Source organism: Mauremys mutica, chromosome 4 (assembly GCF_020497125.1).
Source record: "Mauremys mutica isolate MM-2020 ecotype Southern chromosome 4, ASM2049712v1, whole genome shotgun sequence".
Lineage (NCBI taxonomy): Eukaryota > Metazoa > Chordata > Testudines > Geoemydidae > Mauremys > Mauremys mutica.
The window spans coordinates 88256063-88281616 of NC_059075.1; the positions used below are offsets into that span (position 1 = coordinate 88256063).

Here is a 25554-nt window from a genome sequence, read left to right on the forward strand (position 1 = left end):
AACCCTTGGCTGTATATAATGGAAAGCATTAAACACCAGGAGGGGCGGTAACACCCCTAGTCCCAGCACCTATGGTCAGAAGCGCTGCGCCCCCTCAGCTCCCACTGGGTTGGGGTGCTGAGCCCGCCAGGGTCCGGCTTAACAACTGATTGGCGGACTGAAGCGGCCGCCGGCCCAGCTGGGTGTCCAGCCCCGGGGCTGCAAGAGGCGCCTGCCCCACACACCGCAGCTGGCCCTCCCCGCGCTGGCAGGTGGCGCCTCCCCTCCGGCGGCGGCCGTGGCGGCCTTTCCCCCACTTGGCCCGGCTCCCCGGTCCGCAGGTCCTGTCCGCCCCGCCATCTGTTGCAGGGCGCGGCGCCGCGGCAGGAACAGGCCCCTTCGCCGGCGCAGGGGGGTGCAGGTAAGCGCCGCCCGCTCCCCGCGCTCCGATCGCAGCCCCGGCGCCGCGGGAGCAGCTGGCTCTGGCCGCCGGGCCTGGGACGCGCTGGGGGAGGAACAACTTCGCAGCGTCTCCTGCCCCCCGGCCCTGCCAGGGAGCGAGCGCAGGGGGCGGGGCACCAGAACAGGGGGGCTCACAGGGCGCCGGGGGGCACCCCAGCCTGGGGGCCGCTGCAGGGGAACAGGGGGAGGGGGTCAGCTGTGAGAACAAAACGTGGGGAGTGCTTCAGAGTGGGACACCCTGCGTTTAGAGCAGGGGTTGCAGATGGGGGCAGGACACGACAGAGGGGACAGAAAGGGGACACTGGCTTTGGAGAAGGATTTCGGGGGGAGGTTGCCATAGATTTGGATGGTGCTTCTTTAGCACAGGTCATGGATGTGCTCCTCCTGTTAGGACTTTGAGGGCTGTTGTCTTAGGAAGGGGTGGTTACAAATACCCCCCTTGTCTGTGGCCCTTAAAGCAGATAACAACCACCAAGAAATGCAGCCACTTCTGGGGTGGGGAGCAGCAGCTCACTAGCATCCAGTGGTGATGGGAGAGCAGGGACATGGTTCTGGCCAGGGGCACCAGGGCAATGTGCTATCCTTAGGAAGTGTGTCATGTGCTCTTTAGTAGTCAAGTAAACACTCAGGAGCTGCTTGATTTTTCAGGTCTCACTTTCTCCATCATATATTTAGAAGGATTAAGTGCTAAATAAACCGTGGACATCTATGCTCCAGTGAGTCTCCATGTTTCAAATCTGAGGTTCAGACTACTAAATCATTCCTCCAGATTGTTAATTTATTACATATTTAAATTAGAGCTCTGGTTTTAGAGATGGATTTCTTGTGGACTTTGGGTTTTTATTGGGGGTCAAGAGGTTGCATGGAGTAAGGTCTCTACAAACTGGCCCTGGAAAAAAGTACACTTTTCATATTATTAGAAACATAAGATTTGCCTTACACTTCAACTAGCAGTGTATTAAATCTGGTAGCTTGCCTTTGGCAGTGAGTAATGGCTGATGCCTCAAAGAATATGGAGAGAAGAATACTTAATGCATCTGGCCAATTGTACACTGCTCTATACTTGGGAAATTTTTCTTTCCTGACCCCGGCAGTAATCAGTTTATGCTGTGAAACGTGAAATTCAATGAGCCCATTTTTACATGTGTAACTAAAAATATTGCTCATAAAATCATCCAGCCCTTTAAAAAAAAAACCCAGTTAAAGTAATTGACTTTCTGACCTCCTGTGGGAGAGAGTTCTACAGTGTATTAGTCCAGGGCGTGTTAGGGCTGATATTTGTAGTGTTTCTACATATGCCAGTTGTAGGTGGTCCTGTTGGCCCCTCTGGTCTCAGTGTGGTTTTACGCAGAGCTGGAGTATGAAATACATCTTGCCAAGTATCTCTTTGTAAACGACCTCAATCCTAAGGCAATTTGTAACTAGTGCAAAAAGGAATATTTGCAACATGTTTCAATAAGACACAAAATCTTACCTCATCTATTTGTAACTCTCGCTTTCTGAAATGGTCACACCTTTGCAGCCTAGCAGTGGATGCATGAAAAATCTGAGCATTTAGCAGGCCTCATTTGCTTCACTTATGCATGTAACAGTCGTGATTTTTAATTCTTATTTTACTTTTCAGATAAGTGATTTATGGTAGATTTGCTAGCATACTGTTTTACTTCCAGGCTGTAAATTACATGTATAGATCAGGAAAGGTAACTGTTTATTGTTTACTGTATTGATTATATTGATATGCAAGGTTATGCAGAGTTGGAATTGCTAGACTGGCAATTAACCCTGTAGGGAACACATGTTTATATGGTGTTGCATATATATGTACTCAAATAAAATAACATAAACACTACAGACTTTAGATAATACAGTAAAATATCATACCTAAAATATCTTTCCTTGCCTCCTTTATTGTAAATGCTTTTCCTTTGCCTTTTGTCATAGTTTTGGAGGTACATTCACCTATATTATACAAATCTTGCTTTGCAGAGTCTTTCTGCTATTATGATATGCTTTGTAAACAGTTAGAATTCCCACTCTGCACCAAAGAGAGTGCACACACTTTGGATTAGAGCCTCAATGAGATGCCCTAACCACGTGGATATAGAGTCATTCTCTCTCTCACATGTTCACCCAATGACTATAATCATTTCCATAGTCAGCTGCTCTCATGTCAGGAATAAGGAACAGGAGCACAAACTCTTAAGAAACAAAGACCCTAGGCCCGATTCTGCTCTTATACCAATGTAAATCAACAGTAACTCAATTGAAATCATTGGAGTTATGCTGGTGTAGACCCAGTATATAAGTGAGAGCAGAGTCAGGCCCCTTCCTACTTTTATGAAAATATCTTTAATTACAAAATAGGGGCCGTGTCTATATGGGGACTCAGGAAAATTAAGGCAGATCAACTAAAGGTGTGAAGTCAACGTGCAGAAACCCCCATGTGGATTTCTTCATTCAGGAGTAAAGTGGCCTTAGTTTGCTGTAACTAAAAGCTCATTTTAATTTATATGTTCAATACGTTGTTGTAACATAAAATGACAACTTTGTTGTTAATCATTTTCTTTACAGATAATGAGCCAAATCCTCGGTGTAAATTGTTGTAGCTCCATTTAAGTCAGGAAAACGTTGCCAATTCAGCTAAGGATTTGGCCCAGAGCTTCTGATTTTTTCCTCACCCTTATTCTGTTGAAAATTGAAAAATTCTGCTGAAGTCAGTGGTGTTACACTGGCGTAAGTGAGAGGAGACTCGGAGGTTTTTGTAAATGTATCTAGGGAAGAATAATATCAAAGGGGACTTTGCCAGCTGTTTCTAAGCTGAACTCCTCATTGGCCTCAATTGGAACTTGTTTTAAAATGGAAAACATGATACGACTTGAGGAAAACAATAAACAGCCTTTTTATTCATTACACAATAACTCTAGCCCAGGCAATCGCTCCACATTGAATCGATAAGCAGAGGGATTTGGCAACAGGAATCTTTGTATGTTTAAAGAAGGAAGTGGGTAACTTCACCACAAAGGAAATATCTTTGCCACTCTCAGCTGTTCCAGAGATTCTTCACAAATGGTTAGCAAATTAAATCATACTAGAATTGAAGGCAGTTGTTTTATGCTGGTGTAACTCCATTGACTTCAGTAGTTACTCCAGATATATACCAGTGGGGGATCAGAATCAGGCCCAAAATATTGGGAAAATTAGCAATGACACACAGTGTTTGTACACTTTTAAAAAAGCATGCTGGAATATTTTCATCACTGAAGAAAATTAGTATGATAGTTTCAACAGAATTGTTTTTCACCCAAAACATGCTGCAAGGCAGAAGTGCAACATGCTGATGTTTGGTTTTACTGCAGTTTATGAGACAGTCCTTCCCTTTTGAGAGAGTATTAAGGCTGCTTTAATTGCACCCGCAATAAGAAACTAAAGTGAATGTAGAAATCTCAGTATTAGCTGGTTTCAAAATTGAATAGGTTTTTGCTGCCTCCTTCAAAGAACAACACTGGACTGCTCTCGGACTTCCTGATTAGGGAAAGATCTGTGTAAAGAGAATGACCTTGTATCACTTTTTGAAAGTGTCTAGATTCTGGATATGAAGACTAAATGTATTTTTAAATATTTAGTGTTTGAGAAAAGGTCAGATTGATGGGACTAGAAAGTAAAGTCCTCTGTATATAGAACAAATGCAATGCCTCCAGTAGTGCAAGCTTTCCCACTTGTAATGGAGCTCATAGCTACTTCCCGTCCAAGATTCTTGCAGAAATAGGTTATTTAGGGAAGAGTGTAGTACTATGCATCTGATATAGCAACATTTCTGTGTGAACAAGAGTATCAGCTATTTAAAAAAAACAAATTCCCTTAGCATGAAAGAAAAAAAAAGACAGACAGCTGTAGTAGTGGTTATCTGAACTCACACCCAAGGGAGTGCTTCTCAAATCCAATGAAAATTCTATTTTTAAATTTGTGTTTGAGTTGCAGATGTCCTCTTTACAACATAAATTATGCCCAATGGATAGTTTCCAGAGTCTTTATTATCCCTTTTTCCCGAGCCCATTCATGACATGGTTGGTGGCTTCTCTTATTTTGCATGTTGGCCTTGCTTTCCAAACCACTTGAGAGGTTTACGGCCATCTATTTTAGAACAGATTTTGCTTGCCATGCATTTTGAATGACTCAGTTATCCATCACTGCAGACAGACACCAGTTAAGCAATACACATCAAAGGAGAACATGAAGCTGGTCATAGGCTCTTGCTGGACAAATTCCTGCTGTAATTTTCCCTGTGGTCAATTAGTCAGTTGTGAAACTCGCATCGTTTCAGCCTACACACTTGTGTTTCCATACAGTGGAGCATAAGAACAGTGCAAATCAGAAGTCTTGACTCAAGACTGATAAGCCTCAAATAAATATGTTTAACATAGCTATAAACCTTAAAGATGAGAATACAGGACAATTGCTTCCTTATTAATGTACCACATTTATAGTCCTCTTTTCTAAAAGGGCAGTGTTTATTTCTATACATTATTCACTCAATTATAACGTCTGCACCTAATAGCTAAAGTGTAAGGCCAGAAGCTTGCTCATGAGTGGAACAGAGACTCAAGGCTTTTTGAGAGCCAAATTCTGATCATGCTCCTCTCTGAAGCACTAGAAGCAAGTGTGGAGCTGAATTGTCTGCAAGATATTCTGCCTACACAAGCAATGGGGAGATTTAAGCTGGGAAAGGCAGTAACAAGACCATCTGGCAGAAAATAAAGGGTATTTAGGCTGTTTGCCCTGGAAGGAAGTTGGATTCAAGTCTCTCTTAGGTTGGCTGAATGGGGAAGCACCTAACCCCATCTCCTTCTCCTGATGCTCACAGTGGTGTTTGGAGGAAGGATGTTGTGAGGCCAGCTAAAAAGTCCTACGCATCTTCCAAAACACTTTAAAACTTTGGTGATGACAGTGATTTGGTGGGTGAGTAGGTTAAAGATTAAATACGTGGATGGTGTTTAGGGTGCCCAGACAGCAAATGTGAAAAATTGGACAGGGGGTGGGGAGTAATAGGAGCCTATATAAGAAAAAGACCCCAAATTGGGACTGTCCCTATAAAATCAGGACATCTGGTGACCCTAATGGTGTTTAAAAACGTGAGTGAATTCGCAGGAGTCTGACTGCAGGAAGGTGCATTGCTGATGTTAGGTAAAAAGCAAGTCCTACTCACCTCTCCAGCACCCGAGTTTGTGCGGAGTTGGTATAGGGCTCAGAAATCTGTCAGAGACCAGACAACAATTCGTTGATCAACGGGCTCACACCATCCTTAGCTTAAAAGCAGAGCTTCGGAGTAAGTGTGGCCAGTTTATTAGGGGTGAGCATCAATGTTTATACACAGAAGTAAACAAAGTGATTAACAGATCATAATGGTCATGCATAATCAATCAAAATTCTACGGGATAAAACAGGTTAAAATGCAAATTGGAGAAGACAAAGGAGGAAATGGCTACTTATGGCTACCTATTGGGAGGGGAAGGGTCATGAGTAGTTTGCAGGTCAAAACTTTTGATTAAAAGTTTCAGACAGAGACATGTAGTCTGAGTTAAGTTTCAGTGCATAAAGAGTTCAGACTCAACATTCCTCCATTTGTAGCTTTGGGATAACTATTTACCAAAGCTACACCCTATTTTAAGGAGCCAAAGGTTGCTTGGCAATTTCAGCCTGGGCCAACTTGAAGAGAGTAAGGCCTTTGGCTGAAGTAGAAAAAGAATAAACTGACCCACATGAGTTTATGAGGGAGGGGACACATTGAATACAGCAACACAGTATTATAAGGATTACTATGGCCCCAACAACACCCACCAAGAGTTTTTTAGCCCACCCAAATTCAGGCAGCCAATTCCATAAGGCTCCCCACCAATCATCCCAAATTCAGGCAGCCAATTCCATAAGGCTCCCCACCAATCATAAGGTGGCTGGCCAGAGGAGTAGTTCTTAGCCATTTCCCTTAGATGTTTGGTACGTTGAAAAGTGTCAGGGTAGGTGTTGTTTACAAAAACACAGCATTTTTCATAAGCAGAAAATAAAATAAAAAGGCATAATAAAAAACATACAGTTGTCAGAATAAAAGGTCCTCTCATTTTTTTGAGTCAATTTAAGTCTGATGTCTGAAAGAGGTAAGCTGGTCCACTGGTTAGAGGCAGTATCCTCAGTGGTGGCAAGAGCTGCTGGTTCGTCACTGTGGTCCACTACGGCTGGCTTGACGTGGGAGTGGTGGATCCAGGATTTGCGTCCTTCCAGGAACACTGCAGTCTGGGTTGTTAAAAGAACCTGGTGGGGTCCAGTAAACCTCGGCTGGAGGGCGTCGCCACGAACGAACTTTTTGGCCCAGACGAAGTCCCCTGGTTGGAACGGGTGGATCGCTTTCCAAAGGGTACGGAGGCGAGCCTGTAGGGAGAGAAACTGGCACGCGGTCATATGATCCCCTCCCAATAGTGAAACATCAGCACGTGGTAGCGCCCCGCCTTTGAAAGGGGGGTGTCCATAGAGCAGTTCAAAGGGGGATAATCCCAATACACGGGTTGGGCGAGTACGAAGGTGAAACAGGACCAAGGGAAGTACCTGAGGCCAGTTTAACCCTGTTTCCTGACAGTATTTAGCCAATGTAAGCTTAAGCTCCCTATTGTCAGAGGGCAAAACAAGAAGGTGCTTTTCCCAAAAGCCTTTGGCATATGTGCAAAGTCAATTTGAAGATGTTGAAATGGAGCAGCAGGCGGAGGTTTTTTACCCTTAATTTTGTTAAGAGGCGGAGCAGGTTCATTACGCTGACATGTGCTGCATGCTTTCACTATTGACAGGCAGTAGGGTTGAATGCCTGGAGCATACCAAAAGCGAGCGATGGTGTCCACAAGGGCGTGCGTGCCGTAGTGACCCCCCTTATCATGGTGCCAGCGAACTGCCACGGGGTATGTGGAGCGAGGGAGGCAGGCTCGGCCATCCGGCATAAGCCAGGTCCCTTTGACCAGAGTGGCTCCGAGGCTTTCCCACGACTGTAGTTCAGCAGCGGGTACCAGTACAGGGTAAAAGCATACTTGCTATCAGTAAAAATGGTAACGGTCTTACCAGCGGCCAACTGGCAAGCTCGGGCCAGGGCATAGAGTTCGGCGGCTTGGGCTCCCCAGTTGCCTGGCAGTGAGGCGGCCTCTTGAATGTCCCATTCAGAGGTGACTGCATAACCGGTGAAACGCTTGCCATCAACATAGAAGGAGCTTCCGTCCGAGAAGAGGATGCAATCAGGGTTGTCCAGTGGCACGTCAAACAGGTTGTTTTTTATTTGTAAGATGCTATAAACTACTTTCACACAGTTGTGCTGATCCTGGAGGACTGGCAGGTCAGGAAGCAAGGTAGCTGGATTAAGGGGCCCACACCTTTTAAAAATTAGGTTAGTGTCTTCTAGGAGTTTGGCCTCTAGCTGCTGCTGACGATGGGCCGAAAAGACTTGGGTCGTGCCCCTACGCAGAAGGGCTGACAAGGCATGAGAGGTCCAGACCGTGGTAAAATGACCCAGGGTCAGGCTCTTTGCCTTTGTGATCAGCAGGGCAGCTGCTGCCAGAGTCCGGGTGCAGGATGGGGTTCCCTGAGCGACAGGGTCGATCTGCTGGGAGTAAAAAGCAAGCGGGAAATGGTGGGGCCCGCTCAGCTGGGTAAGGACGCCACTAGCAATTCCGCCCCTCTCGTGGACAAAAAGGTGAAAGGGTTTGCTGTAATTGGGGGGGCGGAGAGACATGGAGGAGGCCACACTGTCCTTGAGTAACTGAAAGGCTTGGATCGTGTCTGGGGACCACTGCAAAGGGTCAGGAGCAAGGTTAGCAGTGAGTCGGTGGAGCGGTTTGCTCAACTCCCCGCAGGACGGCAACCAAGGGCGACAGAAGCCAATTAATCCTAAGAAACCTCGAAGTTGTTTTTTGGTGTTTGGCAGAGGGCAGTTTTGGATAGTCTTTATGCGGGCTGGGTCCATTTGTCTCCCCTCTGGGGTTAACAGGAAACCCAGATATCGAACCTTTTGTGAGACCCACTGAATCTTGTTAGGGTCTACCTTGTGGCCTCTGGTGTGTAGGTATAATAAAAGTGCCTTACCATCGATGCGGAGGGCGGCTTCTTCGCAGTTACCTAGTAGGATGTCATCTACGTATAGGACTAACGTGGATCCCTGCGGACTGGTGAAGCCTTCCAAGTCGTGGCGTAGGCATTGGCTGAAAATCGTGGGGCTGTCTCTGTAGCCTTGAGGAAGTCGTTGCCAGACATAACTTTGTCCCTCCCAGGTGAAACCAAAGAGATATTGAGAGTCTGGGTGCACAGGAATGCTGAAAAAGGCTGATTTTAAGTCAATAACAGTGAACCACTCAGCATCCCAGGGGATTTGGCTGATGATAGTAGCTGGATCAGGAACTACTGCATGAAGAGGGACCACATAGTTATTAATAACCCGTAGATCCTGTACAAAGTGCCAACGAATAGGGTCTCCGTCCTTTTTAGGAGGCTTTTTGACAGGCAGTATAGGGGTATTACAGGGAGTGCGCTGAGGGCGGACTAGCTTTTGTGCAATGAATCCCTCGACAATGGGGCAGATGCCTTTCCGGGCTTCCAGCGACAGGGGGTATTGGGGGACTGACGGGGGGGCTAAGGAGGGCTTCACTTGAATCCTTACTGGCTCTGCCGAAAGGAGCAGGCCAACATCAGTGTCAGAAATTCCCCAGAGGGTTAAAGGCAAGTTAGTGAGGTCAGGGGAGAGAGAGGGTGGGGGGGTTTCCCAATTACCCTGAGCTGGGGCCGAATCTCCTAACACTGTCATCAATAATCCTACCCCTTCAGGAGTACAGGTTAAAGTAGCCTCAAGCTTACAGAGTAAATCCCGGCCCATCAAAGGGATCGGACAAGCTGGGGAAAAAAGAAAATGGTGAGAAAAAACATTTATCAGCATAAATAACATTTAGAGGCAAAGTGAGTCCCAGAGACTGTGGGTTGCCTTCCACCCCAGTTGCAGTTTTAACCTCAGAGGATAGCCAGGGAGAGGGGGCATGATTTAAAAGAGAGAAACAGTATCAATGAGGAAACAGACAGGCAGTCCCTGGACTGAAAGGGTTAGATGAGGCTCTTTGCTGGGAGGGGAGAAAGTGAGGAAAGAGCCGGCTAAAGACATTAAGGAAATAAGACCATCACATTGTTTGCCTTCGCCCCCGGGGTACCGTCATTGAGAAGGCTGAGTTTGCTGCTGCTGCTGCTGTTGCCCGTAGTTGATCCAGGCCTGAGGAACGGGCTGGGCTGGTGGTGCAGCGGTGTATTCATCCCTGGTGTAAGTATCTGCGGATGCGACCGGACCCTCTGGGCGTCCCCAGGGGCATTCACGTTTAAAGTGACCGGGCTGTCCGCACTGAAAACAATTTCCTGATGGCTGGGGTTGCCAGGACCCTCTTCCCCGAGCACCCTGAAATTCCCGGCCACGGCTTTTGCCTCGAATACCACCGCGAAAAGCTAAAGCCATCAACTTATATTCTTCCTTTTTCTCTTTCTTTTTACTACTTTCCCTTTCTTTCTCCCATGCAAAACTCCTTCCGAGGTGTGCCCCTCCAATTCCTCCTTATCCCTCTGCAGAGATTCCAATTTGGAGTCCTGCAGATTCCCCTCTGCGCTCTGGAGAGAGTCCCCTTGCGGAGGAATAGGGGCAGGTGCAGTGGGGACCAACTGACAAGTTAAAACACGCCGTGGTTTACACCCTTCATCGAAATAACATGGAGGGGGTTCACTCTCGGGAGAATACCTGACTGCCATAATTTTTAAAGATTTCCACAGCTCTGCTGCTGTGTCCCAACAAAACCAGTAACATAACTGTCCCGGATGGTCTTTTTCGATCTGGCTCCTTACTCCTCTTAAGGCAGCCTGTTCGAAAGAGCCATACGAAGGCCACCTCATCTCCGGGTCGGCCAATACCGCGGTATACCCAGTCCAATTCCTTACACACAGTGTGTACAACTTCCTCCTAGACATTCCTGTCTGTACTGGGAGTTTCCCTTCAATCCATAACTTATTTACAATCCCCAGCGGACTCTCAAGAGGCACGCTAGTCCCTTGACCCATGGTGTCTGACAGGAGCCCTCCAACTGGCGTTTATCCTGCTGTCCAGTACACGACCCCTCAATATTGAATTGGCTGGGAGAAATCTCCCGTGGCGCCTGCCAATTCGTATATGAGTGGTCTGACCACTGGACAGAGGCACCGCACCAGAAGGAATCCCGGACGAGCCCCCAAATTGTTAGGTAAAAAGCAAGTCCTACTCACCTCTCCAGCACCCGAGTTTGTGCGGAGTTGGTATAGGGCTCAGAAATCTGTCAGAGACCAGACAACAATTCGTTGATCAACGGGCTCACACCATCCTTAGCTTAAAAGCAGAGCTTCGGAGTAAGTGTGGCCAGTTTATTAGGGGTGAGCATCAATGTTTATACACAGAAGTAAACAAAGTGATTAACAGATCATAATGGTCATGCATAATCAATCAAAATTCTACGGGATAAAACAGGTTAAAATGCAAATTGGAGAAGACAAAGGAGGAAATGGCTACTTATGGCTACCTATTGGGAGGGGAAGGGTCATGAGTAGTTTGCAGGTCAAAACTTTTGATTAAAAGTTTCAGACAGAGACATGTAGTCTGAGTTAAGTTTCAGTGCATAAAGAGTTCAGACTCAACATTGACACGACATTGGTGAAAATGTGCTTGTGAGGGCTGATACACCCCTGCAAGAGGTTTATAATGCCAGCCCAAAATGCACTTTTGTATTTGTTATTCATAGGGCAAGAACATTGACCTCACTTCCTCTATTATAGCTGTGAAGTGCAGGGTGAGGGAATGGGGAAACTCCCCCTCTTCCTTGGCACAGCCTCCATTAGTGTTGCTCAGAAGAGCAGCCCCTGCACCAGGAATTACTAGTGAATTACTCATTGGGAACAGCAGACAATTCATCAAAAAGAAGCCAAGAGAGGCACGGCATAGGTGGAGCCATTCTCCCCCTCTCCAAATACAGCACTGAGCAAACAGGCTAGCTAAGCATTGAAAGCCAAAAGAGGTGTCAAATTACCGTGCCTCTGTGGAAACGAAGCTCTTGCTCTCTGAGGCAGAATGCTTCCTGACCTTCCCCTGGGGCAGCTTAGCTCCATATCCTTACAATGGACTGGGCTTTGAAGGCACAGCCCAGCCTTTAGCCGTCATGAGTTATCCTTATACAAGAAGTTTTTGAAATTCAGGATTTTATGTAGGGCAGCTGATTGTCTTTTTTTTCTTTCCCCAAATAACTTGAAAGAACCTTAGAGAATACACAAGGGACTAGAACTTCAGCTGGTGTAATGCCATTTTATTCAGGGAAGGTATGATGATTTACACTAGCTGAGGAACCCTGTCCAAGGGTTGCAATACACTAAGGCTGTGGCTACACTTAGCACTTCAAAGCGCTGCCGTAGCGCTTTGAAGCGCTAAGGGCTTGGCTACACTTGCAAGTTGCAGCGCTGGTAGAGGCTTTCCAGTGCTGCAATTAGTAACCGTCCACACCTGCAAGGCACATCCAGCGCTGCAACTCCCTGGCTGCAGCGCTGGCTGTACACCTGGCCAGGTTGGGGTGTAGCGATTGCAGCGCTGGTGATCCAGCGCTGCTCATCAAGTGTGGACACACACTAGCGCTTTTATTGGCCTCCAGGGAATAAGGAGATATCCCAGAATGCTTTTAACTAAATTACTTTCTTTGTTTTGTTATGCAGCCTCTCTTTGTTTTGTTGTGAACTCCGATCGGAGCTCCGTTGAACTGCTTATCTAAAAAACAAACACTGATCACAGCAAACAGGAGCTATCTGTACCTGCCTGTAAACGATCAAATGAGAGGCAAGCAGTTTGCTTGACAGAGAAACAGCGTTGGATGCAGGCTGTTTGCAATTAAGACTAAGGGTTCGCGAACATTTTGTGATTTTTCAGTCCAGGGAAGCTAACACACAGTGTTGGCTCCAAAAATCCACTCTCTCTATCTTCCCCGCTCCCTGTCACAGTACACCACAGGGAGTGAGTGAAACAGCGGGGAGTCCGTGTTGGATGCAGGCTGTTTGCAATTAAGAGTTAAGACTAAGGGATCGCGAACATTTTGTGGTTTTTAAATCCAGGGAAGCTAACACACAGTGTTGGCTCCAAAAATCCACTCTCTCTATCTTCCCCGCTCCCTGTCACAGTACACCACCCTCCACCCCCCTCTTTTGAAAAGCACGTTGTTGCCACTTGAATGCTGGGATAGCTGCCCATAATGCAGCACTCCCAACAGCGCTGTAAATGTGGCCACACACCAGCGCTGGTAGCTGTGAGTGTGGCCACACACCAGCGCTGGCCCTGCACAGCTGCACGACCAGCGCTGTAACTCCCAGTGCTGCAACTTTCAAGTGTAGCCAAGCCCTAAGTGTAGTCAAAGAACCAGCGCTGGGAGAAAGCTCTCCCAGCGCTGTCTGTACTCCACCTCCCTGTGGGGAATAACGGACAGCGCTGGTAGCTGCACTCCCAGCGCTGTGGCTTTGACCACACTGGCGCTTTGCAGCACCGCAATTTGCAGCGCTGGAGAGGGTGTGTTTTCACACCCTGCTGCAGCACTGCAAATTTGTAAGTGTAGCCAAGCCCTAAGATAGCCATCTTACTCATGTTGCTATTTTCACCTTAGGGCTTGGCTACACTTGAGAGTTACAGCGCTGGTGTGCGGCTACACTCACAGCTACCAGCGCTGGTGTGTGGCCACATTTGCAGCGCTGTTGGGAGTGCTGCATTATGGGCAGCTATCCCAGCATTCAAGTGGGAGCAACATGCTTTTCAAAAGAGGGGGGTGGGGTGGGGCGTAGTGTGACAGGGAGCGGGCGGGGGGGGAGAGAGAGAGAGTGGATTTTTGGAGCCAACACTGTGTGTTAGCTTCCTGTCTTGCAAAATCAGAAAATGTTCCCGATCCCTTACCCTTAACTCTTAACTGCAAACAGCCTGCATCCAACGGACTCCCTTTCTCCCCTCTGCCCCCGCTGTTTCTGTCAAGCAAACACTCACTCCCTGCCTGCCTCATTCACAGGGGTTATCTCATTTGATTGTTCACAGTCAGGTACAGATTGATCACAGCAAACAGGAGGTGTTTGATAAGCAGCTCCCGGAGCTCCGAGTTCACAACAAAACAAAGAGAGGCTGCATAACAAAACAAAGAGAGTAATTTAGTTAAAAGCATTCTGGGATATCTGCTAATACCCTGGAGGCCAATAACAGCGCTGGTGTGTGTCCACACTTGATGAGCAGTGCTGGATCACCAGCGCTGCACTCGCTACACCCCAAGCAGACCAGGTGCTCAGCCAGCGCTGCAGCCAGGGAGTTGCAGCGCTGGATGTGCCTTGCAGGTGTGGACGGTTACTAATTGCAGTGCTGGAAAGCCTCCACCAGCGCTGCAACTCTCAAGTGTAGCCAAGCCCTCAGTTTGGCATCCAGATCTTCTAGGATTTTAATATTGCAGAAACCCTAATTGTTTCCAAATATTTGCTGAGTAAATCTGTCCTTTAAAGAGACTAGAATAAGTATCCAATTATTCTATATTAAAAATAGATTAAAACATTCAAAATTCTTCCCAAGCGCACACCCTAAAGCTTTGTCTAAAAAATCCCTGTTACATTTGTTGAAGAGATTGCAGGCCATTTCCGTGATGTTCATATTTTTATAGTTAGTAGGAATTGGGATTAATGTGTTGAAAAAAGTGATGAATAAACACAAATAGCAGAAATGATCGTTCTGGATATGAACCATTGCTTTAGAAGAGGGAGAGACACCTACAAAGTGTAAGTGTAAATGTTTGCATGTGCGTGTAGTTTAACAGCTCATCGCTGTAATTGTGCATTGCTTGTATATACTGTTATACAGACTTATTAGAAATGGTTGATAGACAATAAATGCATCATTGGGATCCTTGGAGTAATATGTCCAAAGGAGGGAAAAAGTAGAAATATTTTACTTTTATTTTTTCATTCAGTTAAACTAAATAAAAACCAGAAGAAGCGCGAGGATCCCACACAGTTCTCGCTCATAACCAGTGGGGGAAAATGTAAAACCCTGGACCAAGTCCTGCAGTCCTTACTCAAGCAGAACACCTATCAAACCCATGGGAACATCTCCTGTGTAAAGACTGAAGGTGAAGCCTTAGCCCCATTGAAATCAATGCCAGTTTGCTATTGATTTTAACAGGGCCAGGATTCTGAGCAAGGATATCAAGATTTGCCCGCTGGCATAAAAAAAAACACAAAAAAACAAACACAAAAGCTTTGAAGTGGTGCGAAGTTCTATTAAAAAAGACTTGGGATTGATTTATTAATCCAGGGAGAGGAGGAACTGTTTTTCTGAATAAGGTAAATATTCAGTCACAGGTTCTGTTCTTAGTTTAATATCTGATGCATCCTGTGTCCACAGCCTATATCCTTTCCTTGCAGGGGAATAGTTCAGTCTTCTAACTGATACCATCACTAACTATATGAGTTGAGATAGGCTACAGTACATTAAAGCCTACATTTTCAAAAGCAACTAGTGATTTTTGAGTACCTCAAGTTTTGGGTGCCCAGTTTGAGAGCCTGATTTTCAGAAAGGTTTCAGCTCACTGAAAATCAGGCCCCTATTAGGTATATCAAGTTGAGGAAAAGTTGAGGCACCACCCAAATTCTCTAGTCACAGTAGAAAATTTAGGCTTAAATATACATTTGTCTTTGGGCAAAACTTCTAAACTACAGAGAACATGTATTCCCAGGAGTTCAGGGGAAAGGAAGAAAGAGAAGGGGAAATTAGCATTTTTTTTGTACCTTATATTTTTAGCTCTATTTTTTCTATAATTAATATTGTTCTTATTTATAGTACTCAGAAGAACTTGCACTGGTAAAAAGCTATTCTTGCTCTAAGATTTTGTAACAGTCGTCAAAATGTGGAATGCTGTGGCTAAAAACCTATTAAGGACTCAAGTCCACCAAGACTATTCATGCACTCTACTACTAGTGCAAAAGGGCAGGAGTATTCTTACAAGACCGCCCTCCTCTAGGAATTGTTGGCAGCAAACAGCTGGAGCAGTTCAGCCTTTCAACGCGAGTATGAGTATCCAGAAAGTGGAAGCTTTGGACGTGAATAATTTTGTTCGTATTCACTGGGAAGATGGGAGGAAGAGCCTTTACCCTGCTGTATGGCTCAGAGACAACTGCCAGTGCCCTGACTGCTTCCTGCATTCTGCTAAAGCGCGCAAACTGCTTTTGGAAGACCTGGATGTTAACATTGGGGTGAAGGAGGTCACTTTGACAGATAGACAAAAGGTATTTTGGAAAATAAATTTTGCTTTCATGTGACATTTGTGTAATAATTCTTGCTAATCTGTTCAGTAGCAACCCGGACAGAGAGAATAGTACTGCAGCTCGAATATCAGAATATGCTGTAATCATGGATCCACAAATCATATTATGTATTTGCAGGATTTCTAGGTATAACTGTCACTTGAGAAATCCAAATCCTTTCATTTTATGTAATTCTTACAGTAAAATCCACTTCAAAAATATTAAGCATTAAGTACAGGAACCCCAAAATGTTCTTATTTTTTTTCTTAATTAACTTTTAGATAGATAAAATATTTTTACCGTAGCCTTCACTTCTTAATCTCTAGGAGCTGGTCTGAGGATAAAATTGCATACTCTTAATACTTCAGACTTTCACTCCCTCAAACTTCTCTTCCCCTGTGTGTCTATCTCCATACACTACAGCCCCCCTTTTCCACCATGGCTACTTTATGGAGGAAGGATAGTATGACTCCCCCACAAAGAAAGTGACTGTCTCGTAGCTGGCACACTGTCTTTCTTCCTGCAGGAGACTTCTGCTTGTGTTGTCACAGTAAAGCATGGAGTCCTTAAAGGCCAGGGCAGGGAAAGGCCAGGTGGTGGAATCTCCTTCCTTAGAGGTTTTTAAGGTCAGGCTTAACAAAGCCCTGGCTGGGATGATTTAGTTGGAGATTGGTCCTGCTTTGAGCAGGGGGTTGGACTAGATGATCTCCTGAGGTCCCTTCCAACCCTGATATTCTATGATTCTATTAGATTCTTTACTTGATCTAATAAATAGTTTCTAATTCATTTTTTAAAAGAGTATTTTTTTAAATTTATTTGACCTGACATTTATAAATGTATAAAGTAAAATTTGGGGAGAGAACCCTCCTTTGGGTCAGATCTGCCCCCAGTCTCCACTGTGGAATCCCAGTTGAAATCAATGAGGTTGCATGGGTGTAACTAAGAGCAGGACTTGACCCTTTATCTTCTTGCCTGGCAAATTGTAAAAGTTATAAAACAGATATGCAAACTCCATTCCCTTTATTTATTTTATCATTAAAAATACTCCTTAGCACTGGTATCTTCAACATGCTTTACAAACGTGGGAGGGAAATAAGGGTTGTTATCCCCATTTTGCAGTTGAGGAAGCTCAGATGCAGAGTTGATGTGATTTGCTCAAGGCCACATAGTGAGTGGGTGGCAGAGCCAGAATTAATACTCAGGAGTTCCTAGCTTCCAGTTCCGTGCTCTGTCCATTAGCACGCATTGTCTCTCTGAATTGTCTGAATACAAGGTAAACACCTACTTTACCTGTACACGTGAATTATAATTATTAATTAAACTGTAAACTCTTTAGAGAAGAGCTTATGTCTACCTCTGTACAGCACCTAGCACAGGGGAACACTAATTCATAACTAACAGAAATAGATTTTAAAGGTATTCCTGTCCACGCCTCTCTTGTCTTTCTCCTTCAGTCCTTCCAAGTGGTCATCCCCTTCACTCCCAAACTATTGTCACTTCCTCCACCCTTTTCCTCCTTGTCACTCCCTGCAATGAAGTGCTGCCCTCCATGAGCTATTCATGTCCTGCTTTCCATTACTGGGACCTATACAGAACATACCACTGCTAAGTGCAGCAGGGATAAAGAATGAAAGCATCCAGCACCAATCAGCAAACCCTGTCACTTCTTCATTGTGAAACTGACCACTTGTAAAAGGAGGGAATGTAGGTAATGCTTAAATGGACTTCTGAAAGTGTTTGCAGTTATATAAATAAGGAGAGGTTGCCCACAAGAGACATTTAATTGCAAAGTAGCAAGTAATATATTTCAATTACTAGAGACTGAATTTTGCTGGTCCCTTGGGTAGTTGTTTCAGGCGAGCAGATTTCATTGAATCTCTCATTGTTAATTATCTTTTTTTATTTTATGATATAAGGTATATATTACATGGCCAGACAAACACACCAGTGAATTTGAGGCTGAATGGCTGAAGAAAAGGTGCTTTTCTGAACAAGCCAGAGCAGAAATGCAAGAAGAACTATTTTTACCAGGTAGGGACTAAAACCTAATCTGTTATACATTTCTTAAAACTATATAGACTGTCACATATCTGAAGGTCCACAGGGACAGCATATATCTATAGATCTATATCTATAGCATTGTAGTTGAAATGAAAAGGGATCTTTTATTTTTCTTGTCTCTATGTTAATAAGTAGCTGAGTGACACATCAAAGATCCTGTGCTAAAGTTCATTGAGTTTCCTTTACATCATGATATCTAGAGTTTTATTGTCATTCTACAATAATGCGGTGGTTATGTTCCCTAGAAAATGAATTAACTTGTACACCATGCTATATAATGCTATTCACATTTCTGTTGACCAGAGCCGTAACTAGGTATTTTTGTGCCCAAGGCAAGAATATAAAATTGCGCCCTCCCCCAGGGCCGGCTCTTCGGCAGCAATTCGGTGGCGGGTCCCTCAGTCCCTCTCAGAGGGAAGGGCCTGCTGCCGAATTGCCGCCAAAGAATGAATGAATGAAGGGGCGGTGGTGGAGCCTGTGATTTTGGGGAGTCAGATCATGATTTTTGACTGCTTGGGCTGGTAATGTTGCTTCCAAGATGGTCTTTTGTTCCAGTTCAGTTCCAATCCAGAGAGGGACTCAGAGGTTAAGAGAGGAGGGAGGTGCTGGATATCAGCAGTGGCCACTAGGGATCAGCATGTGTCCTGAGAATGCTGAGAGTTCAGGTTTGCAGGGCAGGATTAGGGGTGGCAGGTTTGTAGAAATTTTGGTGGTGCCCAGAACCCACCTCCACCCAAACTCCACCGCCCCCCCACCTGCCCAAAGCTCTGGGAGGGAGTTTGGGTGAGAGAGGAGGTCTGGGGTGCAGGCCCTGGGCTGGGGCAGGGGATTGGGTTGCAGGCTCTGGGAGGGAGTTTGGGGGTGGGATGGGTGCAGAGGGATGGGGTGCAGGGGTGAGGGCTGTGGGTTGTGGCTGCAGATGAGGAGTTTGGAATGTGGGAGAGGCTCAGGGAGAGAGTAGGGGTGAGGGCTCTGGGGCTGGGAATGGGAGGTTTGGGGTGCTGGAGGGGCTCAGGGCTGGGGCAGGGGGTTGGGGTATGAGGGGTGAGGGCTCTGACTGGGGATGAGGTGTTTGGGGTGCTGGAGGGGCTCAGGGCTCGGGCAGAGGGTTGAGGATGCTGTGGGGGGGGGTGAAAGCTGTGACTGGGGTTGTGGGCTCTGTGGTGAGGCAGAGCTGGGGATGAGTTTGGGGTGCAGGCAGGCTGCTCCGGGACAGGGGCCAGAGAGGAGGACTCCCCCAATTCCTTTCCCTGCCGGCAGCAGCAAGCTCTGGGGGAGGAGCCCCCCTTTCCTGCCCCCCCCCAGCAGTACACTCACCCCCAGCACTGTCACTGCATGTGCTCCTAGAGCCCCTCTCAGGCCCAGGAATCTCCCTCACCTCCCCCATGGTGGGTGCCAGGGGGTGCTCCGTGCTCCCCCTCCCCTGCTGTTGCCCCTGACTGTAGCCTCACTGGGGGTGAGGGATGGGGCTGCCTCCTGGCCCAGCATGGGGCAGGAGCCGTGACTGCGGGCGGGGGGCTGTGCTGCTGGAGGGTCCCCATTGGAAAATGAAAGAGTCTGAGGGGGAAGGGCAGGCTCACAGTCAGTCTGCCCTGGCAGTGAGATTGGGGCACTAGGACCCTGCGGCAGCAGTTGCTGCAGGGAGGCAACATGGAGCTGCTCTGCTCTGGGTCCGGGAAGGAGCTGGGGAAGCAAGTCGGGGCGGGGGGACACTCGGGGGAGGCGCCGGGGGGAGATCACCCGGGTTATAAATATCTCTGTGCCAGCGGCTTTTTTTTTTCTCCACCACTTTCTGCGCCCCTCAACTTTGTGCGCCTGAGGCAAGTGCCTCACTCTCCTCGCCCTTGTTACAGCACTGCTGTTGACCTAACATGATATTGGTGCACAAACAGGGAGCACTGTTAAAAACCTGGCTCTTACGCTTGAGTGACCCACCATCACCAACCTCAGACCACTAGGTTTGCTGCGGTGCATGGATGGATACAGCTTTAGCCCCTCTCTCCTTGCTTGCTCTAATATTGTGAGCAGGTGAAGTACTGAAGCCGACAAGATTTCTGCTCTCATCCTTGACAGGGTTTCTTTACGTCAGTTCTGCTCTGCAAGAAAAGTGATTCGTTCTGAATTAAGGGTTAAGATTTTATCTGTTAAACCAGGAATTTAGTTTTTATGAAAAGTGACTAGAGATGCAAAAACCCTATCTGAAATATGAATTTCCCAAAAGTTCAGCAGGGTGCAGGTCTGGGGTTTGGGGTTTTAAGCACAACAAAAGGACAGATGCTGGAAGTTGGTAACTAATCATGGGGGTGAGGGGGAGGCACAGCAGGAGGTAGTTACTTTTGTTTTATTTTTAACTTTATTTTAGGGAGCTACAGGTGAAAAAAGATAATTCCAAGACACATGGGGCTTGAAGCTCTCCTGTGTCTGTGCTATGCTCAGTACAGAAGGGGGATGAGTATCAGGGAACCAGTTACAGCTTCCTGATTCGTAGCTGCATGAGTTAGAGCATACTGATGGAGTTCTGCTCCCTCCTTTCAACCTTCCCTGCCCCTGCCATGGCTCCTATAATGGGGTCAGTTGGAGCATCTGATGCAGGAGCCAGCTCTGCCAGCTGTACACCAACTGACGCCGCCCCCACCACCACCACACACACACACACACACACAATGGGTCTCTCAGCTGGCCAGGTATGGCCAGAATCCAGCTCATTGCACCTCCTGAATGGCACAAGGCATCTGGTTTAGAATTGAGATCCTGGCACCTGGTGCAGTTACACAGAAACAACCAGTCAACACAGTTAAGGTATTGTTTGCAATCATGTAACAACAAAAATTATTGCAAGCAGGTGGCAGAGTCTGGGAAGACAGAATACTTCATTTGGTTCAGTGGTTCTCAACCCACAGCCCGTGGGCCACTTGTGGCCCAGTCAGCAGGGGCGGCTCTAGGAATTCTGCCGCCCCAAGCACGGCAGGCAGGCTGCCTTCCGCAGCTTGCCTGCAGAGGGTCCACTGGAGGTCCACCGAAGCCGCAGGACCAGCGGACCCTCCGCAGGCACACCTGCGTGAGGTCCACCAAAGCCGCGGGACCAGCGGACCCTCCGCAGGCAAGCTGCCGAGGGCAGCATGCCTGCCGCCCTCGCAGCGCCGGCAGAGCACCCCCAGCAGTACACTCACCCCCAGCACTGTCACTGCATGTGCTCCTAGAGCCCCTCTCAGGCCCAGGAATCTCCCTCACCTCCCCTGGAGCCGCCCCTGCCAGTCAGCACACAGCTGCAGCCCATGTGACATCCTTAGGCCATACAGTAGTGTACAGTGTGGGTGCAACCCACATAACACAAAGAGAGCCGCATATGCAGCCCACAGTGGTAAATAGATTGATAACCACTGATTTGATTAGTATGTTTTGTCATGTGGCAGGATATTCTGTGGTTGTCTGCCTGTTTGTCTGTTCAATAGTATGGGTTTTATTCATAATAAAATAAACATACATTCTGGGCCAGATTCACCTCCAGTAGCTCCAGGGAAGTTTGAAAATGATAGTTTCTTGCTCTGAAATCTCAGGCATACTGTAATATTGCACCTTGGCATGGTCTGAGTTTTTGTTGGCTTAATTTTTAATTATCAATTCAAAGGTACACACTGCTGATCTCAGAGCATTTTGTCATGCTTCAAATGATATCAGCCCCAAACTCTCACAATGCAATTTTAAAATCAATTTATACCCTCAATAATTCCATACATTTTCTACTCAGAAGAAATTATATTCAATTTCTCCTATGCTCATGCTTAGCAGTTTCTTATCTCTTTCTCAAAACCCTTTTTCTTTTTTAAAGTATCCGACACTAGCTCAAATAGCCTTGAAACATTTGTTCCCTTAAGAGATAGATGCTTCCCTGGGTTCCCCTCTTCCCACCTGATTCAAAGCCTATTGAAGTTAATGGGAGTCTTTTTCCATTCATTTAAGGGAACTTTGGATCAGGCCGTTGAAACTTTCAAAATGGGAACATTTCTTGTCTAGAGACAGAAAGTTAGTCTCCTGTCTTTCCATAGAAAACAACTCTAGTTTCTCTTCTCCTTTTTCTGAGGGCTCAGGGGGAGGTGGCTTGAGTGTCTCCCTGGGATCCACATGTAGAAAGGACCCATGTTTGTTGGGTGTACCCCTCCTGTGAGGAAGTGTTGGCAGCCATCTCTGTGGCACTTTTTCCCCTGCAAAGGAAAGGTGCTGAGCTGGTTGGGTTGTGGGTAAGGACTGGGAAATTAGACTTTAATAACTAAGGAAGAGGATACTTTGTTATTTGGTCAATAATTTTCAGAAACTTGGTTTTCCATGATACAGATGAGACAATATGTTTATATATGTTATACTAAGTAATATAAATTGCCTGTTGTAATACAGCAATGATATTGATAATTGAGCTGGCTTTATATTCTTGTGTGTCTTTCTGCTCTTCACCATGTTCCAGGAAAATAAATGGTTGGATACAGTGAACAGCTTCTTTTAATTTTCCTCAGATTTCATTTGCAAAAGGAAGCTTTCATTATGTAAATTGAGTGTTTGTTTTCTAGACTCACATAGCCTGATTCTCCTCTTACACTGGTATAAATCAGGAGTAACTCTCTTGAAGTCATTTACTCTGGTGCAAAACACATGTAAATTAAGATGAGAATCAGATTCCAGTGGTATGATGTTACCAGTTTCTCATACCAAGCCAATACTCTTTCAGAACAACTGTAATAGCTAGTCTAATCCCTAACCATCATGCATTAGGTTAGAGGTTAACCTCTACTGTTGATATTGTCACAGTTGTGGCATTTATTTTACAAGTAGTTATTTGCTTTTTGTATTGGGTAATTTCTCTTTTTTATGATAGCTGTTGGTAAAGAACAACATTTCTGGTTTCAAAAACTAGGTATCAAAAGTATGTCAAAATCATAGAGAGGAGGAACAAACACATCAGATTTATTGAATGCTTCCTGTGCTGTCTCCATGTGTGCGCCAGTATCTGAGGGTCCTGGCCCCATGTGAGCCAGGTACTGGAGGGATCTTGCCTTTCGGGGAGTTCCTGAGCACCCTTCTTAATGCTTTTATGTGATCAAGGGCGTCACTGTCCCCTGGGGGTATCTGAGACCCACTCCCTGCTCGGCTTTTGTGTGCAGGGATCTGGTGGCTCCTGACCATTTATAAGGATTTGACCCCCCTCTCCCATCCCTGCTGCCCAGGGGCAGTGAGTTGTATGGGCCCATGGTGCCCAGTCTCCAGCAAATTCAGGGCCCCAGAGGCCCAGTTCCACCAATGTTTGGGGCTGGGTCTCTCCTCCGGCCCCGCCTGCCACCCCTGCATGCCTCCTCCACTGAGTGTCTCCTCTCCCAAGTGTCCCTGCCTGCCCTGGGCAGCGGGCGGCTGCCTCCTGCAGCTCTGCATTGTGCCTCCTCACTGGCCGCTGCAGGCTACAAGGGAACAGCGCCAGGGGCAGACTGAGGCGGCGGCTGCTGCGCTGGCGGAGGGCAGGAGGAGGAGGCGCCATGGCAGGCCCTCTCCCTCTTCCTCCCCCCCCTCCCGCAGCAGGCGATTCTGAGTCGACTCTGGGGTGGGGGCTTGGGTGAGTGTTGTGCCGGGGGGGGGGGGGGGGGGCGGGGGGGGGGGAGAGAACACCCACTGACATGAATGGAGCAGTTCACAGTTCTCGGAGCTATTGTTTCAGGGTGTATTTCTCTCCAAGGGGTGTTCTCTTTCAGCTGAGAACATTTCATTGGAATGAATGGGCCACTTAACACCTCTCTGAGCTTGCAACTTTGAAGTCTGAAATCCACCCTGGGCAGAAATCTAAAAATGAACTGTAAACATGTGGGAAAAATCTGGTTCTGTCCAGGGGGGTGTGTGGGGTGTGTTTGTGAAATGTAATCAGAGTGCAGCAGAATATTCACAAGATGCTGAAACTGTTTTTGAGAAGTATCAGAGGGGTAGCTGTGTAAGTCTGTATCCACAAAAACAACGAGGAGTTCAGTGGGGCTTTTTAACCATGAAAGCTTATGCCTGAATAAATCTGTTAGTCTTTTAAAGTGTTTTTGAAAAGGAAATAAATTACACTAGGAGGGGGGAAGATCTTAGGGATGCAAGAGTAGGTGGTATTGGGGAAGAGGACTTTGGGTCTGCAGCAACGGAAAGGAGTATTATGGGGAGGAGGATAAATGGGAATGGGTGGTAGGTGATGGAAGAGGAGTTTGGGAGGCTCAGACAGGGGGGGAGGGTAGGGCATAGAAGGGAAGGGAAGAGGATAGGCAGGGATAGCAGAGGAATTTGAGGGTTTAGGGGTGGTGGGGCCTGTCAGCCCTGAATTCACCCCTTGTGTGTGTGAGCTGGGATCTGGGGGGAGAGCCCTACCCCTTTGCAGGGATCTGAGCCACTCTCCCTGCCCACTGTGTGTTCTGGGATCTGAAGTGGGGGGGACTGAAGTAACACAAATTTAAGCATCTGAAATCCAGAGAATAAATAGTTAAGATACACAATGCCCCTCTGTGGGGTGGCTAGAGTGTGTGGGGGAGAGGCCCAGTTTGAGAAGAGGTGGATTGGATTGGGTAGTAGGGTTGCCAACTTTCTGATTACAGAAAACCGAACACCCTTGCCATGCCCCCTTCCCCACCCCGTTCCCGAGGCCCTGCCCCTGATCTGCCCCTTCTCCGAGGCCTCACCCACGCACTCACTCCATCCCCCCTCCCTCCGGGATGAGGGGTTGGGGTGTGGGAGGGGGCTCAGGGCTGGGGCAGGGGATTGAGGTGCAGGGGGGAGTGAGGGCACCGGCTGGGGTTGTGGGTTCTAGGATGGGGCTGGAGATGAGGGGTTTGGGGCACGGGAGGGGGCCCCAGGCTGGGCCAAGGGGTTCAGAGTGCAGGAGAGGGCTCAGGGCTGGGGTTGGGATGTAGGAGGGGGTGCGGGCTCTGGGGTGGGGCCAGAAATGAGGGGTTCAGGGTGTGGAAGGGGGCTTCAGGCTGGGGCAGGAAGGTTCACAGTGCGGGAGAGGGCTCAGGCTGGGGCAGGGTTTTGGGGTGTGGGAGGGAGTGTGGGGTGCAGGCTCTGGGAAGGTGGGTGAGGGAGGAGGCTCAGGGCTGGAGTAGAGGATCAGGGTGCGGGGTCTGGGTGGCACTTACCTCAGGCGGCTCCTAGGCAGCCAACAGCTCTCTATGGCTCCCAGGTGTCTCTGTGCGCTGCCCTCTCCCACAGACGCTGACCCTGCTGCAGTGGGTCCCAGCCAATTGGACCAAGAAGGTTGGTAGCGATTGGACGTCAAACATTGTGAATGCCAGTGAAAATGAGTTAGGATCAGAGTCTAAAATAGGGAAAGAACAAGTCAAAAATTACTTTGACAAGTTAGATGTCCTCAAATCACCAGGGCCTGATGAAATGCATCCTAGAATACTCAAGGAGCTGACTGAGGAGATATCTGAGCCATTAGCAATTATCCTTGAAAAGTCATGGAAGACGGGAGACATTCCAGAAGACTGGAAAAGGGCAAATATTGTGCCCATCTATAAAAAGGGAAATAAGGACAACCCTGGGAATTACATACCAGTCTGCTTAACTTCTGTACCCGGAAAGATAATGGAACAAATAATTAAGCAATCAATTTGCAAAGGCCTAGAAGATAATAAGGTGATAAGTGTAACAGTCAGCATGGATTTGTCA

The 25554-nt window shown here is 47.1% G+C and overlaps 1 protein-coding gene across 4 annotated transcripts in view; it reads left to right on the forward strand.

Annotated features, from left to right (window-relative positions):
- Positions 1–253: 253 nt before the first annotated feature.
- Positions 254–25554, forward strand: part of BBOX1 (gamma-butyrobetaine hydroxylase 1) — a 101125-nt gene continuing 75824 nt past the window's right edge. Inside the window, exons 1-3 of one of the 4 annotated variants that reach the window (XM_045015850.1) lie at positions 254–400; positions 15353–15798; positions 17733–17847. In XM_045015850.1, coding sequence (XP_044871785.1) covers positions 15418–15798; positions 17733–17847 — 496 coding nt within the window. In that variant the 5' untranslated portion in view covers positions 254–400; positions 15353–15417. Of the gene's footprint in view, positions 401–1138; positions 1158–14071; positions 14857–15352; positions 15799–17732; positions 17848–25554 lie in introns of those variants that run through there. The other 3 variants (XM_045015853.1, XM_045015849.1, XM_045015851.1) reach the window with 3 other exon arrangements.